Here is a 17,393-nt window from a genome sequence, read left to right on the forward strand (position 1 = left end):
TCTCTATTTCAGAGATGAGAGGGATGTCATGCCATGTACAGACTAATATTGAACTGAAAATTATCTGGATAAAGAATGTTGTGGCGGTTGAGGAGACCGCAGACAATAACAAACTTGAAGGATTCCTCGACACAGGTGGTGACCAGAAACGTATTAGGAAGGAAGGTGATTGACTGCAGGAGATGGGATGATGGGAGGATGGGGGGTGTGCATCTGCTGGAAATAAAAGACGTTACAGTGAATATGGATGTAGCGCCCTGCTTCCAATGACTGGGGCGCTATGCTAAATATAGTGGGTGTTTGAGCCAATAGTAGGGCTCAGACTTTGTTGATTTATATTAAAGGAGTCTCTGTTTTAGCTGTGGCTGTGCCTAACAGGATTCCCCACTGTTGTCTGTAGGTGACGATACCACCACGGGCCAATGTTGGAACACGGGCAAGACATGGTGTATTGAGTATCTTTCCTCGGGAACAGCCCAGTGGGAGTGGTTCCCCCCCTGGGCATGCCGGGAAGGGATACTTAAGGGGCAGACGCCATATTTCGGGGGAACTTCTCCTCGTGGCCCTCCTGGTGCGAGGTGTGTGTTTTGTGATTTCAGCCCCGGGACCACGTTGGCCCGAGGCTGCATCTCTACCAAGTAGGCCCAGTTATGCTGACTGGGGCCTACGATTCTGAAGGGGATCCCAAGCTGTCGATCTAAGCAGAGGACGCTACTTAATGAAGGAAACTAGGGGAGGACCTGCCCTGGAGGAGACCAAGAGGAAGGCTAATGTCTTGGGATAGGCCTGGTGACCTTATTATGGAGGGATCGACAACTCTAATTGCCCTACTGTTCGCCGGATCGGCTTAAAGGCTCTTTTACTGTACGGCTGGAAGTTCGGGGGTTAAAATCATTTGGCAGAGGATTCCGGACTATCCACTTTGCTCTCAATAAGTCTGTGGCAGGGACTGTAATCGCATTGGTTCGTGCATCTTTCCGGCTGCTAGGCCAAGTGAGAGGGGTCTATCCGGGTGAGCAATACCCACTCAAGAGGGAGTGGTGAATGACTTTGGAGTTTAGAAGTTTGTCCCCAGTGATCTGTACCACGTACCTGAACCTTCCCATTTCTCCTTCTACCTTCTTCACAAGTTTTGAGCAAAAATAAAACCTAAAGCTAAAGGTTTCACATCTTGTGTGGACATTGGAGTTTCTACAGACTTTCTTCCCCTAGACAACGATTATCGAGGTAACATGCAAAGCCCAAATCTAAACCAGCAGCTCCTTCGGGGGTAGTGAGTGAGTGAGTAGGAAACTTATATAGCGCAACACATGCGAACTGATTCGCCTCTGGGCGCTGTATTCATTCTCTGGGTAAGAAAACCACTTGACCTCAGAAGAGATGGGTTTTAATCTTTCTCCTGAAGGCCAAGTGGTCCGACTCCAATCAGATGGCTACACGGAAGACAAAAACAACATAACTGGGGGATACCACAGCTCCCAACTGTCCCGGATTTCAAAATGACTGTCCCTGATTTGGAGCAATGTCCCTCTTTCTCCCACATTTTGGTCTGATCTGTATAGTTGTATATAAAATGCACTTTTTATCTTTTAAAGTGCTAAACCTTCCATCCAATTTCTAAATTGCTGCATTTGTAAATTTCTAAAGCCAATATAAAGGAATAGTAGAGGTAAAAAAAAAGTACTTGTGGATTTAATTAACCTTTTTTGGGGGTAATTCTCCTTTAAGGGGACGTGTCCTAGGCCTACATACGTTTGCTAGTAGGTGTCCCACATTCCCATCTCAAAATGTTGGGAAGTGTGAGATACTGAGAGTCCACATAAAATATCTTAATATGTCTTATTACCTTCTGTCACCAGTTCCAGAAATCTCTTCCGCTCTCCTCTCATACAGGCCTTCCTGTATGCACCATACATCACTTCCTCTTTGTATGAGATCACTTCCTGTTTATACATTTTCAATTCCTGTATGTGGCTGAAATCACTTCCTGTCTGTTCGAGATCATCACTGTGTGGAAAGTATATAAACTGCAGCCTAAATCGTTTTTTCACTACTGCCAGCTGCTTCTGTTTCCATCTCAAAATTTTGTTGTAAAAATGTAACCATAATAATAAAAAAATAAATGGAACTTCAGCATGACAAAAAAAACAAATACTCCAATCCAAGATCAGCTCTTATCCACCATCCACACTACATTCTCCGACAGCTCTCCTCCCCACCATCCACACTACATTCTCCGACAGCTCTCCCCCACCATCCACACTACATTCTCCGACAGCTCTCCTCCCCACCATCCACACTACATTCTCCGACAGCTCTCCTCCACCTTCCACACTACATTCTCCGACAGCTCTCCTCCACCATCCACACTACATTCTCCGACAGCTCTCCTCCACCATCCACACTACATTCTCCGACAGCTCTCCTCCCACCATCCACACTACATTCTCCGACAGATCTCCTCTACCATCCACACTACATTCTCCGACAGATCTCTTCCACCATCCACACTACATTCTCCGACAGCTCTCCTCCCACCATCCACACTACATTCTCCGACAGCTCTCCCCCCACCATCCACACTACATTCTCCGACAGCTCTCCTCCCACCATCCACTCTACATTCTCCGACAGATCTCCTCCACCATCCACACTACATTCTCCGACAGCTCTCCTCCCCACCATCCACACTACATTCTCCGACAGCTCTCCTCCACCATCCACACTACATTCTCCGACAGCTCTCCTCCACCATCCACACCACATTCTCTGACAGATCTCCTCCACCATCCACACTACATTCTCCGCCAGCTCTCCTCCACCATCCACACTACATTCTCCAACAGCTCTCCTCCACCATTCACAGTACATTCTCCGACAGCTCTCCTCCCACCATCCACACTACATTCTCCGACAGCTCTCCTCCACCATCCACACTACATTCTCCGACAGCTCTCCTCCACCATCCACACTACATTCTCTGACAGATCTCCTCCCACCATCCACACTACATTCTCCGACAGCTCTCCTCCATCATCCACACTACATTCTCCGACAGATCTTCCTCCCCCATCCACACTACATTCTCCGACAGCTCTCCTCCACCATCCACACTACATTCTCTGACAGTTCTCCTCCACCATCCACACTAAATTCTCCGACAGATCTCCTCCACCATCCACACTACATTCTCCGACAGCTCTCCTCCACCATCCACACTACATTCTCCGACAGATCTCCTCCCACCATCCACACTACATTCTCCGACAGCTCTCCTCCACAATCCACACTACATTCTCCGACAGCTCTCCTCCACCATCCACACTACATTCTCCGACAGATCTCCTCCACCATCCACACTACATTCTCCGACAGCTCTCCTCCCACCATCCACACTACATTCTCCGACAGCTCTCCTCCACCATCCACACTACATTCTCCGACAGCTCTCCTCCACCATCCACACTACATTCTCCGACAGATCTCCTCCACCATCCACACTACATTCTCCGACAGCTCTCCTCCCACCATCCACACTACATTCTCCGACAGCTCTCCTCCACCATCCACACTACATTCTCCGACAGCTCTCCTCCACCATCCACACTACATTCTCCGACAGCTCTCCTCCACCATCCACACTACATTCTCCGACAGCTTTCCTCCACCATCCACACTACATTCTCCGACAGTTCTCCTCCCACCATCCACACTACATTCTCCGACAGATCTCCTCCACCATCCACACTACATTCTCCGACAGCTCTCCTCCACCATCCACACTACATTCTCCGACAGCTCTCCTCCACCATCCACACTACATTCTCCGACAGATCTCCTCCACCATCCACACTACATTCTCCGACAGCTCTCCTCCACCTTCCACACTACATTCTCCGACAGCTCTCCTCCACCATCCACACTACATTCTCCGACAGATCTCCTCCCACCATCCACACTACATTCTCCGACAGCTCTCCCCCACCATCCACACTACATTCTCCGACAGCTCTCCTCCACCATCCACACTACATTCTACGACAGCTCTCCTCCACCATCCACACTACATTCTCCGACAGATCTCCTCCCACCATCCACACTACATTCTCCGACAGATCTCTCCACCTTCCACACTACATTCTCCGACAGCTCTCCTCCACCATCCACACTACATTCTCCGACAGTTCTCCTCTACCATCCACACTACATTCTCCGACAGATCTCCTCCCACCATCCACACTACATTCTCTGACAGTTCTCCTCTACCATCCACACTACATTCTCCGACAGATCTCCTCCATCATCCACACTACATTCTCCGACAGTTCTCTACCATCCACACTACATTCTCCGACAGATCTCCATCATCCACACTACATTCTCTGACAGCTCTCCTCCCACCATCCACACTACATTCTCCGACAGATCTCCTCCCACCATCCACACTACATTCTCCGACAGATCTCCTCCCACCATCCACACTACATTCTCCGACAGATCTCCTCCCACCATCCACACTACATTCTCCGACAGATCTCCTCCCACCATCCACACTACATTCTCTGACAGCTCTCCTCCCACCATCCACACTACATTCTCCGACAGATCTCCTCCACCATCCACACTACATTCTCCGACAGATCTCCTCCCACCATCCACACTACATTCTCCGACAGATCTCCTCCCACCATCCACACTACATTCTCCGACAGCTCTCCTCCACCATCCACACTACATTCTCTGACAGATCTTCTCCTCCATCCACACTACATTCTCCGACAGCTCTCCCCCCACCATCCACACTACATTCTCCGACAGCTCTCCTCCACCATCCACACTACATTCTCCGACAACTCTCCTCCACCATCCACACTACATTCTCCGACAGCTCTCCTCCACCATCCACACTACATTCTCCGACAGCTCTCCCCACCACACTACATTTTCTGACAACTCCCCTCCACCACCCACACTACATTCTTCGACAGATCTCAACTTTAGGCAAGTTTTCAACCTGCCTAACTGTAAATGAACATCATGTTTTTGACATTTAATACTGGGGTTATGACAGTAGGTAGCTACCATAACCCCGGCATCTGTTGTTTTGTTAGGCGGTCGGCTTTCCGATAAAAGCAATCCCAGCGGTAGATTCACCATGGAATCAACGAGAAAGGTGCCCCCCTTCCGCAATGCTCCCTGGTTGTTTCTGAGTCTGGCTTCACGTCTATGCAATCTGATTCCTGCACCATTTGGCAGGTCGCACTGCGAATCGATCTGGGGGTGTCATTAACTTTGTATTGACATCCGCAGCCGTTCGCAGGGGGCAGTGTGAACTGCCTAAGTGATCCGGTGACTTGTCGGTATGGTTCCTCTATCAAGATGGTTCCTGTAAGGACTGCTCAGGCGCAATTCTTGCTGACGGAAATCTCTGAACCTCGGCCGGCATCCAGGCTCATTCCTTAACATCCCCGTGGATTGGAGGATGTTAAAAAAAGAGCAAGGAGGCAGAGCGAGCATAGCGAGCCGTCGAGCGAAGCGAGGACGTGAGGCCGACTGGCCACTTACCTCAAATTCCACGTCGCCCTGGAGGTTCGGTGATTTCCGTCGGCAAGGATTGCGCCTGCGCAGTCCTTACAGGAACAATCTCGATAGCCGGAACCATATCGTCAGATCACCGGTCAAGCCCATGGCTAGACAGGAAGTCAAGTGAGGGCAAGATGGCCCTCGCTTGGCTCTATGCCCTTGGAGGACCGGAGCGACCTCTGTCGTGACTTCCGGTTCTCGCACATCAACATTTCTTTTTTTTTTCTTTAGGGCTCATTTACTTGTTTTGGCTTGAACTAGGCTTCAAAAAGGCTTTGGACATGCTTTGTCAAAGCTCTCTGAGTGATAGTCAGAGCTCCTGTCACTAAATAAAATGGTTAGCTTACAGTCCTGTTTACACCTTGCTTTTGCTTTGCTTCAAAAATTATACCCCGTGTAGCTTCAGTGGTGCTTCAAAACATCTTCAAAGCCTCTATAGAAGTCTATGGAAAAGCTTGTTGAATCCCACTGAAGCCCCATGAAGTCTCATCAAAACCCCATGAAGCCTCATCAAAGCCCCATGAAGCCTCATCAAAGCCCCATGAAGCCTCATCAAAACCCCATGAAGCCTCATCAAAGCCCCATGAAGCCTCATCAAAACCCCATGAAGCCTCATCAAAGCCCCATGAAGCCTCATCAAAACCCCATGAAGCCTCATCAAAACCCCATGAAGCTTCATCAAAGCCTCATGAAGCCTCATCAAAGCCCCATGAAGGCTTATCAAAGCCCCATGAAGCCTTACTGAAGCCCCACAAATCCTTACCAAAGCCTCACCAAAGCTCAAACAAAGCCCCACTAAAGCCTCACTGAAGCCCCATCGAAGCCTCACTGAAGGCGCAAGCAAAAGCAAGGTGTAAACAGGACTGTAAGCTAACCATTTTATTTAGTGGCAGAGGCTCTGACTGGCGTTCAGAGAGCTTTAACAAAGCCTGTCTGAAGCCTGCGATGTCTGTGCAAAGCAAATTCAGCCATTCAAACTGTATGGCTGAATTTGCATCACATTCAGACAAAAATGGTGCCGGACTCTTTTTTTGGTCCGCACTGGAATCGGATCCAATGGCGGTTCACATCCATGCGATCCGATTCCTGCACCGTTTGGCAGTTTGCACCGCGATCTGTGAACCCATCTGAGGGTGACATTAACTTTGCATTGACACCCGCAGCGGTTCGCATAGGGCGGTGTGAACTGCCTGAGAGAGACATGGGGCGTGGGAACCTGCACTGGAATCGCACCGGTTCCCAGAATTCAAGAATTTCACCAAATCATATACAGTATAGGGATACCACCAAAAGAAAGCTCTATTTGTGGGGAAAAAAGGACGTCAATTTTGTTTGGGAGCCACGTCGCACGGCCGCGCAATTGTCAGTTAACCCCTTAACGCCCGCCGCGCGACTATTTACGTCCGCAAAATGGCACGGACAGGCAGATGGGCGTATATATACGTCCTTGCCTTCTAGCGGGTGGGGGGTCCGATCGGGACCCCCCCCCTGCTGCGTGCGGCGGGCGGATTCCCTCGGGGAGCGATCCGGGACGACGGCGCGGATATTCGTTTATAGCCTCTACCGTCGCGATCGCTCCCCGGAGCTGAAGAACGGGGAGAGCCGTGTGTAAGCTTCCCCGTGCTTCACTGTGGCAGCGTATCGATCGAGGGATCCCTTATATAGGGAGACACAATCGATGACATCACACCTACAGCCACACCCCCCTACAGTTGTAAACACACACTAGGTGAACCCTAACTCCTACAGCGCCCCCTGTGGTTAACTCCCAAACTGCAACTGTCATTTTCACAATAAACAATGCAATTTAAATGCATTTTTTGCTGTGAAAATGACAATGGTCCCAAAAATGTGTCAAAATTGTCCGAAGTGTCCGCCATAATGTCGCAGTCACGAAAAAAATCGCTGATCGCCGCCATTAGTAGTAAAAAAAAAAAAAAATCATAAAAATGCAATAAAACTATCCCCTATTTTGTAAACGCTATAAATTTTGCGCAAACCAACCGATAAACGCTTATTGCGATTTTTTTTTTACCAAAAATATGTAGAAGAATACGTATCGGCCTAAACTGAGGAAAAAAAATAGTTATATATGTTTTTGGGGGATATTTATTACAGCAAAAAGTAAAAAATATTGCATTTTTTTCAAAATTGTCGCTCTATTTTTGTTTATAGCGCAAAAAATAAAAACCGCAGAGGTGATCAAATACCACCAAAAGAAAGCTCTATTTGTGAGGGAAAAAAGGACACCAATTTTGTTTGGGAGCCACGTCGCACGACTGCGCAATTGTCTGTTAAAGCGACGCAGTGCCGAATCGCAAAACCTGGCCTGGGCATTTAGCTGCCTAAAGGTCCGGGGCTTAAGTGGTTGAAGCGACGCAGTCCCGAATTGCAAAAACTGGCCCGGTCCTTTACCTGCATAATGGTCCGGGTTTTAAGTGGTTAATGTGACATGTCACTGTCGGCAGCGCCCTCCCCCCCCTCCCCCCACTTCTCAACTTTAATGTGACATGTCATTTTGCTTAGGGCCCCAGGGAGGTCAGGATCGGCACTGACCGTAGTAGTACAGGGATACTGTACTTTGAAGTCGCACGGATATGAATGGTTATCATGGGTGACGACTTGTCATGCAACTCTGATGTCCAAAGTCGCACAAATGTGAAAGGGGCCGTGCCGCCACCCGTCTGTTTTCAGTGGATCTTGTCGGATCGGAAGGCAGGCGGGTGTCAGAGGACGCATCTCCGCTGACATTCGCCTCCCCATACAAGTCGATGGGTGGCCTGCCCAGATCCGCGTGAAAAACGGACAAGCGAATCCAAGCAGGCCAATCGTGTGCAAAGGGGTCTTCAGGATATAGAATGCCATCCGTGCTTGAAGATGTCAGTGGAACTGGACCTTCGGGACTTGTGTCTACGTTTACCCCCACCTCCCCCACCGCGCCGGCCGGTAATTGAGGCCGCGGCTTTGCGGCCTTCTGCAGGCCAATGCTTCCTTCCCCAGGCGCCAGGTCGCTAATTCTAGTCGCGAATTGCGACCTGGCGCCCGGATTTTGTCGAATCTTGCATTAACATGTACAATAAAAAAGACGTAATTTAAATCGAAGTAGAAATATACCGTATTTATCGCGGTATAACGCGCTCCCGCGTATACCGCGCACACCTAAAGTTGCCCCGAATCCTGTGGAAAATAAGTTTTTTTTGTACTTACAGTTTTGGTGTCTTGCGCAGCGTCCATCGGCGGCCTCGTCAGGTCCGGCGTCCGTCTGCGGCTTCGGGTGTCCTCTTCGTCGGGTCCGGCGTCCTTCTGCAGCTTCGGGTGTCCTCTTCGTCGGGTCCGGCGTCCTTCTGCGGCTTCCGGGGATCCTCTTCGTCGGGTCCGGCGTCCTTCTTTGGCATCCTCGCAATTTTCCCGCTCCGAGTTTGAATACTGCGCCGACATATACCGAGCGCAGTACACTCGTGTATCGTCGGGCAGGCTCGGCAACTCTCGCGCTGACGTCCTGTACGCTCAGGACGTCAGCGCGAGAGGCGCAGAGACTGCCCGACGATACACGAGTGTACTGCGCTCGGTATATGCCGGCGCAGTATTCAAACTCGTGGCGGGAAAGCGGGTATCGGCGTATACCGCGCACCCACGATTTTGCCCTGATTTTCAGGGCAAAATAGTGCGCGGTATACGCCGATAAATACGGTACATAAAATGTATCATACATTGGCTGGACCAATGAAAACGAGGTTCTTTAGCATAAATTAAAAAAAAAACACAGAACTCAGAACAGAACATTGTAAAGTAAAAAGTTTTCTTGTTTATTGTACAAATCAGAATCATTAACATTAGAATCAAAGAGTCAAATTTAAATCAAAGTAAAAATATGCATCAGTTTTGTCATACATTGGCTGGACCAATGAAAACCCTGCTTGTTTAGTGAAAAAACAAACAAAACTAAAAAATAAAATATACAAAAAAACACAGAACTCAGAAGAGAACATTTTAAAACGCTCTCTCGTTTGTTTTACAAATTACAACCATTAAACATACAATAAAAAAGACGCAATTTAAATCAAAGTAAAAATAGACATAAAATGTATCATACGTTGGCTGGACCAATGAGAACCCAGCGTATTCAGTAAAAAAAAAAAAAAAATTCACAGGACTCAGAACAGAAGATTGTAAAGAAAAACGTTTTCTTGTTTATTTTACACTTTGAATGACAGTTGCGCGGTCGTGCAACGCTGCACCCATATGACATTTTGTATAATTTTTTGGTGGTATTTGGTCACCACTGGGGTTGTTGTTTTTTTTGCTAAACAAAAAAAAAAAAAATGAAAATTAAAAAATAAAATAAAATTTCTTAGTTTCTGTTATAAAATTTTGTAAATAAGTAACTTTTCTCTTTCATTGGTGCGCACTGATAGGCTGCACTGATGGGCACTAATGAGGGAGCATTGATGGACAATATTGAGGCAGCACTGAGAAGCTGCACTGATAGACGACAATTATGGGCACTGATAGGCTGCATTGATGGGCACTAATGAGGGAGCACTGAGAAGCTGCACTGATAGATGGCAATTGTGGGCACCGATAGGCTGCATTAATGGGCACTAATGAGGGAGCATTGATGGGCACTAATGAGGGAGCATTGATGGGCAATAATGAGGCAGCACTGAGAAGCTGCACTGATAGACAGCAATTGTGGGCACTGATAGGCTGCACTGATGGGCACTTAAAGGCTGCATTGATGGGCACTAATGAGGCAGCATTGATGGGCACTAATAAGGCAGCACTGATGGGCACTAATAAGGCAGCACTGATGGGTACTAATGAGGGAACACTGATGGGAACTAATGAGGGAACATTGATGGGCACTGAGGGATCTTTGATGGGCAGTAATGAGGCAGCACTGATGGGCACTAATGAGGGAGCTCTGATGGGCACTAACGAGGCAGCATTGATGGGCATTAATAAGGGAGCTTTAATGGGCACTAATGAGGCTGAACTAATGGGCATTAATAAAGGAGCATTGAAGGGCACTAACGAGGCAGCACTGAAGGGCACTAATGAGGGAGCTTTGATGGGCACTGAGGCAGCATTGATGGGCCCTGACAGACGTCACTGATGGGCACTGATGAGACTGCACTGATAAATCAGGACATGATAATTAGCGTAGATGTCTTCTTTGTGGATTTGCCCGTTATCAGCTCTCCTCTCCTCACACACTGTCAACGTGAGGAGAAGATTGACGATAACTGGCAAATCCTGTTTGCACTGTGATTGGACACAGCTGATCACATGGTAAAGAGCTGCACCCGATTGGCTCTTTTCCCCTGATCTGTGATCAGCTGCATCCAAAGGACACAACAATCACAGATCACTGCCAGTGCTTAGGGGTGTGCGGCGAGAGCGAACACGTCATGTGACGGCCTCCCGGCAAAGTGCGACCGCCATGTAGCCGTCATTCGGATATGGCGCGGTCATGAAGCGAGAAGGAAACATTTCCCGCACTCAGATGATGACTGTCCACTTCATTTCCTGTTGTATAAGTAATTATTGTTTCTGAATAAAAACATTTCCCGAACCCCGAACGTGACTAAGCTCTGTCACCTGTGTGAGTTCTTTGATGTACAAGAAGATACGTTTTCCCAGTAAAACATTTCCCGCACTCTGAACATGAATAGGGACGCATACCCGTGTGTTGTCTCATGTGTCTAACCTGTTCATCTTTCCGATTAAAACTTTTCTCGCACTCTGAACACGAATACGGTCGGTCTCCAGAGTGAATCATCTGATGTCTAAGAAGTTTTCCCTTCTCGCTGAAACTTTTCCCGCACTCTGAACATGAATAGGGATTCTCACCTGTGTGGCTTCTCATATGTTTACGAAGTTGTTCTGTCCGAACGAAACGTTTCCCGCACTCTGAACATGCATAAGGACACTCCCCTGTGTGAATTCTTTGGTGTATAAAAAGTACTTTTTTCTCAGCGAAACACTTCCCGCACTCTGAGCATGAATATGGACGCTCACCCGTGTGAATCTTCTGGTGTCGAAGAAGGTCTGCATTACACGTGAAACCTTTCCCACACTCTGGACATGAATAAGGATTGTCAGCGGCGTGAATTTTTTGGTGTCTATTAAGTGTTCCTTTCTCAGTGTAACATTTCCCGCACTCTGGACATGAATAGGGACCATTGCCTGGGTGACTTTTTTGATGTTTAAAAAGTTGGCTTTCCTGATTGAAACATTTTCCACACTCTGAACACGAATAGGAACGCTCAGCCATGTGAACTTTCTGATGTTTAAGAAGTAATCTTTTCTCAGGGAAGCTTTTCCCGCACTCTGGACACAAAAAGGGACGCTCTCCTGTGTGAATTCTCTCATGTGCAACAAGTAATTTTCTCTCAGTGAATGTTTTCCCGCACTCTGAACACAAAAAGGGACGCTCACCCGTGTGAACCCTCTGGTGTTTAATAAGGCTTCCGTTGTGCTTAAAACATTTCCCGCACTCTTGGCATGAATAAGAATGCTCATCTATGTGAATTTTCTGGTGTGTAACAAGGCTTCCTTTCTCAATAAAACATTTCCCGCACTCCGGACATGAATAGGGACGCTCACCCGTGTGAATTCTCTGATGTGTAAGGAGTTTCCCTTTCTTAATAAAACATTTCCCGCACTCTTGACATACAAAAGGACGGTCCCCCGTGTGAATCCTCCGGTGTGTGTTAAGGTCTCCTTTTTCGATGAAGCTTTTTCCACACTCTTGGCATAAAAAAGGACGCTCTCCCGTGTGGCTTCTATGGTGTCTTAGAAGGTTGGATTTCTCAGAGAAGCATTTCCCGCACTCTGAACACGAAAAGGGACGCTCGCCCGTGTGACTTCTCTGGTGTTTGAGAAAGGCTTTGCTTGTGGTAAAAGATTTCCCGCACTCTGAACATGACAATGAACTCTCTCCTGTGGGAAATCCTTCATGGCTTCGGGAAGATTCTTTGGGATTGGATGGATCTGTAGATCTCTCCGCACCATCAGATCTTAGATGAGTCTCTGGAGTCGCATCATGTGATACATTAGAGGACTTCGGAGGATCGGAGGGATGCATCGATCTCTGTGTCTTCTGACGAATAAAGTTTTCTCCTGGAAAGTGTTGTGTGATGTCATCAGATTTTACATTATAACCTGGAGATGAAATTGGACCTTCGGAGATGTTCCAGACATCGTATCCACCTGCTGGAAAACAATTGTTATATTTTATAGGTATTAATAAAGCAGATCTGTTGATCGATCAGTGACAATATTACAGAGCTCTGTGTCATGGGGGTGGGTGCAAATATTTGTAGATCTAACTGTACAACCGCAGATGGTCCGACACAGACATGACAACTTTCATATGGTGTACAGTATCTCCTCCTCATTTGTTGGGAACATGACGTTATAGTGAGGAATGGAGAAGGACCTTTCATATGACCTTCTCCATGTCTCTGTCCACCTGCAAGGTGATTAATGTGGCCAGTCTCTGGGTGGAGACCAAACCTGATTTAAGCCAGCCAAGCCTGCAATCTCAGTATCTCCTCATTTGTTGGGAACATGACATTATATTGAGGAATGGAGATGGACCTTTCATGTGGTGTATTCTGATGGTGGGGTGGCTCTTGACATCTAATGTAAGGGGAGGGGATGCGCTGGACATCTAATCTTACAGATATAACGATCCTTTTTGAGGGCAATCATAATTACCATGCGGCCCACGATAAAATTGAGTTTGACACCCCTGGTGTACAGTATCTTCTCATTTGTTGGGAACATGACGTTATATTGAGGAATGGAGATGGACCTTTCATATGGTGTACAGTATCTCCTCCTCATTTGTTGGGAACATGACGTTATATTGAGGAATGGAGATGGACCTTTCATATGGCCTTCTTCATGTCTGTCTGTCCACCTGCAAGGTGATTAATGTGGCCAGTCTCTGGGTGGAGACCAAACCTAATTTAAGCCAGCCAAGCCTGAAATCTCAGTATCTCCTCCTCATTTGTTGGGAACATGACGTTATATTGAGGAATGGAGATGGGCCTTTCATATGGTGTACAGTATCTCCTCTTCATTTGTTGGGAACATGACATTATATTGAGGAATGGAGATGGACCTTTCATATGGTGTACAGTATCTCCTCCTCATTTGTTGGGAACATGACGTTATATTGAGGAATGGAGATGGACCTTTCATATGGTGTACAGTATCTCCTCCTCATTTGTTGGGAACATGACGTTATATTGAGGAATGGAGATGGACCTTTCATATGGCCTTCTCCATGTCTGTCTGTCCACCTGCAAGGTGATTAATGTGGCCAGTCTCTGGGTGGAGACCAAACCTGATTTAAGCCAGCCAAGCATGCAATCTCAGTATCTCCTCATTTGTTGGGAACATGACGTTATATTGAGGAATGGAGAAGGACCTTTCATATGATGTACAGTATCTCCTCCTCATTTGTTGGGAACATGTCGTTATATTGAGGAATGGAGATGGACCTTTCATATGGTGTATTCTGATGGTGGGGTGGCTCTTGACATCTAATGTAAGGGGAGGGGATGCGCTGGACATCTAATCTTACAGATACAACCGATCCTTTTTGAGGGCAATCATAATTACCATGCGGCCCACGATAAAATTGAGTTTGACACCCCTGGTGTACAGTATCTTCTTATTTGTTGGGAACATGACGTTATATTGAGGAATGGAGATGGGCCTTTCATATGGTGTACAGTATCTCCTCCTCATTGGTTGGGAACATGAGGAATGGAGATGGACCTTTCATATGGTGTACAGTATCTCCTCCTCATTTGTTGGGAACATGACGTTATATTGAGGAATGGAGATGGACCTTTCATATGGTGTACAGTATCTCCTCCTCATTTGTTGGGTACATGAAGTTATATTGAACAATGGAGATGGATCTTTCATATGGTGTACAGTATCTCCTCCTCATTTGTTGGGAACATGATGTTATATTGAGGAATGGAGATGGACCTTTCATATGGCCTTCTCCATGCCTGTCTGTCCACCTGCAAGGTGATTAATGTGGCCAGTCTCTGGGTGGAGACCAAACCTGATTTAAGCCAGCCAAGCCTGCAATCTCAGTATCTCCTCCTCATTTGTTGAGAACATGACGTTATATTGAGGAATGGAGATGGACCTTTCATGTGGTGTATTCTGATGGTGGGTGGCTCTTAACATCTAATGTAAGAGGAGGGGATGCGCTGGACATCTAATCTTACAGATACAACAATCCTTTTTGAGGGCAATCATAATTACCATGCGGCCCACAATAAAATTGAGTTTGACACCCCTGGTGTACAGTATCTTCTCATTTGTTGGGAACATGACGTTTAATTGAGGAATGGAGATGGACCTTTCATATGGTGTACAGTATCTCCTCCTCATTTGTTGGGAACATGACGTTATATTGAGGAATGGAGATGGACCTTTCATATGGTGTACAGTATCTTCTCCTCATTTGTTGGGAACATGAAGTTATATTGAGGAATGGAGATGGACCTTTCATATGGTGTACAGTATCTCCTCCTCATTTGTTGGGAGCATGACGTTATATTGAGGAATGGAGATGGACTTTTCTTATGTTGTACTGCAATGATCGCCAATTTACTACAGAGAGCCTCAAGCATGACCCCCTGAGATCACCAAAGGGTCATAATACTTAGTATATATATTGCTACAAAAAACTGTCATAGATGATGGACCTACAGTTAGGTCCATGTGGACTGGAAAAAAATAACAGATTGTCAGCTTTAACCTGAAGGTTTTTTTATACAAAGTGTGTGAATGGTCTTGGAATTACAGCATTTGTGTTCATGTAGGACCTTGTTCAATGAAGCTTTGACAATAAAACCTGGAAGCCGATTGGTTTCTATGCAGAGCTGCACCAGATTTTGCACTCTCCAGTTTTCGTAAATGAACCCCTTAACTCTTATGACTTACTTGTGTTGATATGTAGAGAAGATTCCTCCGGTTTACTTTCCATAATCATCTCTCCCTCCTCCACAGACTGCTGATCTCCACTCACCAACATCTCTTCTTCTTCCTCTTTAATCTCAACTTTGATGTCTTTTAGTTCTTCACCCTAAACCCCAAAGATGATCGAGTACATTTGTAAAAAGTAACTAAAGTGATTACATAGAATATCATCACACAGCTTAGAATTTCTTTGTTCTATCACCTTAGACCTACGTACTTGATCAGAGTGAGGGATGGTGTGACCCTCCTGTGTGGAATCCTGTGAATAGAGAGGACAGGGACATCTCTCTGGTGGGTTTTCATTAGTTATTGGCTCTATGTTTTCTTCTGAAACATCTTCCAAACTGTATTGATCTTCCTCTTTTTTAAACTCCTCTTTAACAACATTATAATCCCCGAGGTTTTCACCCTGAATATAGATTTAAACAACAATTGTAATAAAATAGCTTGTGTACAAATCATAACTGCAGTCATTGTTAATCTACCTGATGACGGTGGGGGATGGTGTGACCTTCCTGTGTGGAATCCCAGGAATACAGAGGACAGGGACATCTCTCTGGTGGGTTCCCATTACTGGATCCATCTGTAGGAAACACACACACTGACTGAATACATTGTTTCTATGTGTTTATCAGATGATGGGGGATCTAGGTGGACCCTCTGTACTGCTCTCTCCTTTACAATTATGTGCACCACCCTACAGTTTGGGCCCCACTGTTAGCTGGGAATACAGAGGACAGGGACATCTCTCTGGTGGGTTCCCATTACTGGATCCATCTGTAGGAAACACACACACTGACTGAATACATTGTTTCTATGTGTTTATCAGATGATGGGGGATCTAGGTGGAGCCTCCGTACTGCTCTCTCCTTTACAATAAAGTCTCCTCTTACCCGGTGATGTGAGGGGCGGCTGATTGTCCATCATGACGTCCTTGTAGAGATCCTTGTGTCCTTCTAAATACTCCCACTCCTGCATGGAGAAATAGATAGTGACATCCTGACACCTTATAGGAACCTGACACACACAATGATACAGTCACCATCCAGACACATCCCTTGTCTGTTACTGGATAATGTCCCAGAATTCCCGGCACCGCTCACCTCTCCTGTCAGCAGATCGATGATCTTCTTGGTGACTTCTAGAATCTTCTCCATGTTGTGTCTCTCAGGTTTTAGGGAGTCACATGGAGGCACTGTGATGGTCATATGATCACCTGACTTCAGAAGAGGAAATCTCTGTATTGGAGAACCAATAGGAAAATCATGTTAGTTTCCCAGAATCCTCCTCACCTCTCCGGTCAGGTCTGTGTTTTATTAATAGAAATAAGAGTGATGTCATGTCACCTCCCAGTATCCTCCTCACCTCTCCGGTCAGCAGGTAGATGATCTCCAGGGTGAGGTTTAGGATCTTCTCAGTCATGTGACTCCGGTCCTCCTCCATCCTCATTGGTGCCGTCATTTGATCTCTACGGGTCTCCTTGTAGACGGATAACTTTGGGAAATGAAAGTACGATTTATTTGAATGGTATTGGTCACACTATAATAGGATGTACATGGGGGGGGGGGGGGGGGCTGGGTAATAAGAGGGTTGCTGTACACTTTAGGAACTACTGCCCCCATGTGAACACTGGAGTTCTAGGCGAATCCGGATAATTGGACAGAACTCCGGCTGCAAGGCTCCAATCTCCGCAGCCTGCTGACTGATTGGAATGACGTTACTTTTACTTTCTGCTGTTGGTGAAGTAGGGAGTTGTGGGGGGGGGGGGGGGGTTGTTCTCATCCCTCCAA

At 46.7% G+C, this 17,393-nt stretch overlaps 1 protein-coding gene across 1 annotated transcript; it reads right to left on the reverse strand.

The window, feature by feature from the left end:
* Positions 1 to 10,503: 10,503 nt before the first annotated feature.
* On the reverse strand, positions 10,504 to 16,132 carry LOC120910048 (gastrula zinc finger protein XlCGF26.1-like). Its single transcript, XM_040321900.1, has 3 exons — positions 16,089 to 16,132; positions 15,568 to 16,012; positions 10,504 to 12,801 (listed from the first exon to the last, which is right to left on the reverse strand). The coding sequence occupies exons 2-3, from the start codon at positions 15,656 to 15,658 to the stop codon at positions 11,171 to 11,173; spliced, it is 1,722 nt and encodes a 573-aa protein (XP_040177834.1). The 5' UTR covers positions 15,659 to 16,012; positions 16,089 to 16,132; the 3' UTR covers positions 10,504 to 11,170.
* Positions 16,133 to 17,393: the final 1,261 nt, after the last annotated feature.

Source organism: Rana temporaria, chromosome 8 (genome assembly GCF_905171775.1).
Source record: "Rana temporaria chromosome 8, aRanTem1.1, whole genome shotgun sequence".
NCBI lineage: Eukaryota > Metazoa > Chordata > Amphibia > Anura > Ranidae > Rana > Rana temporaria.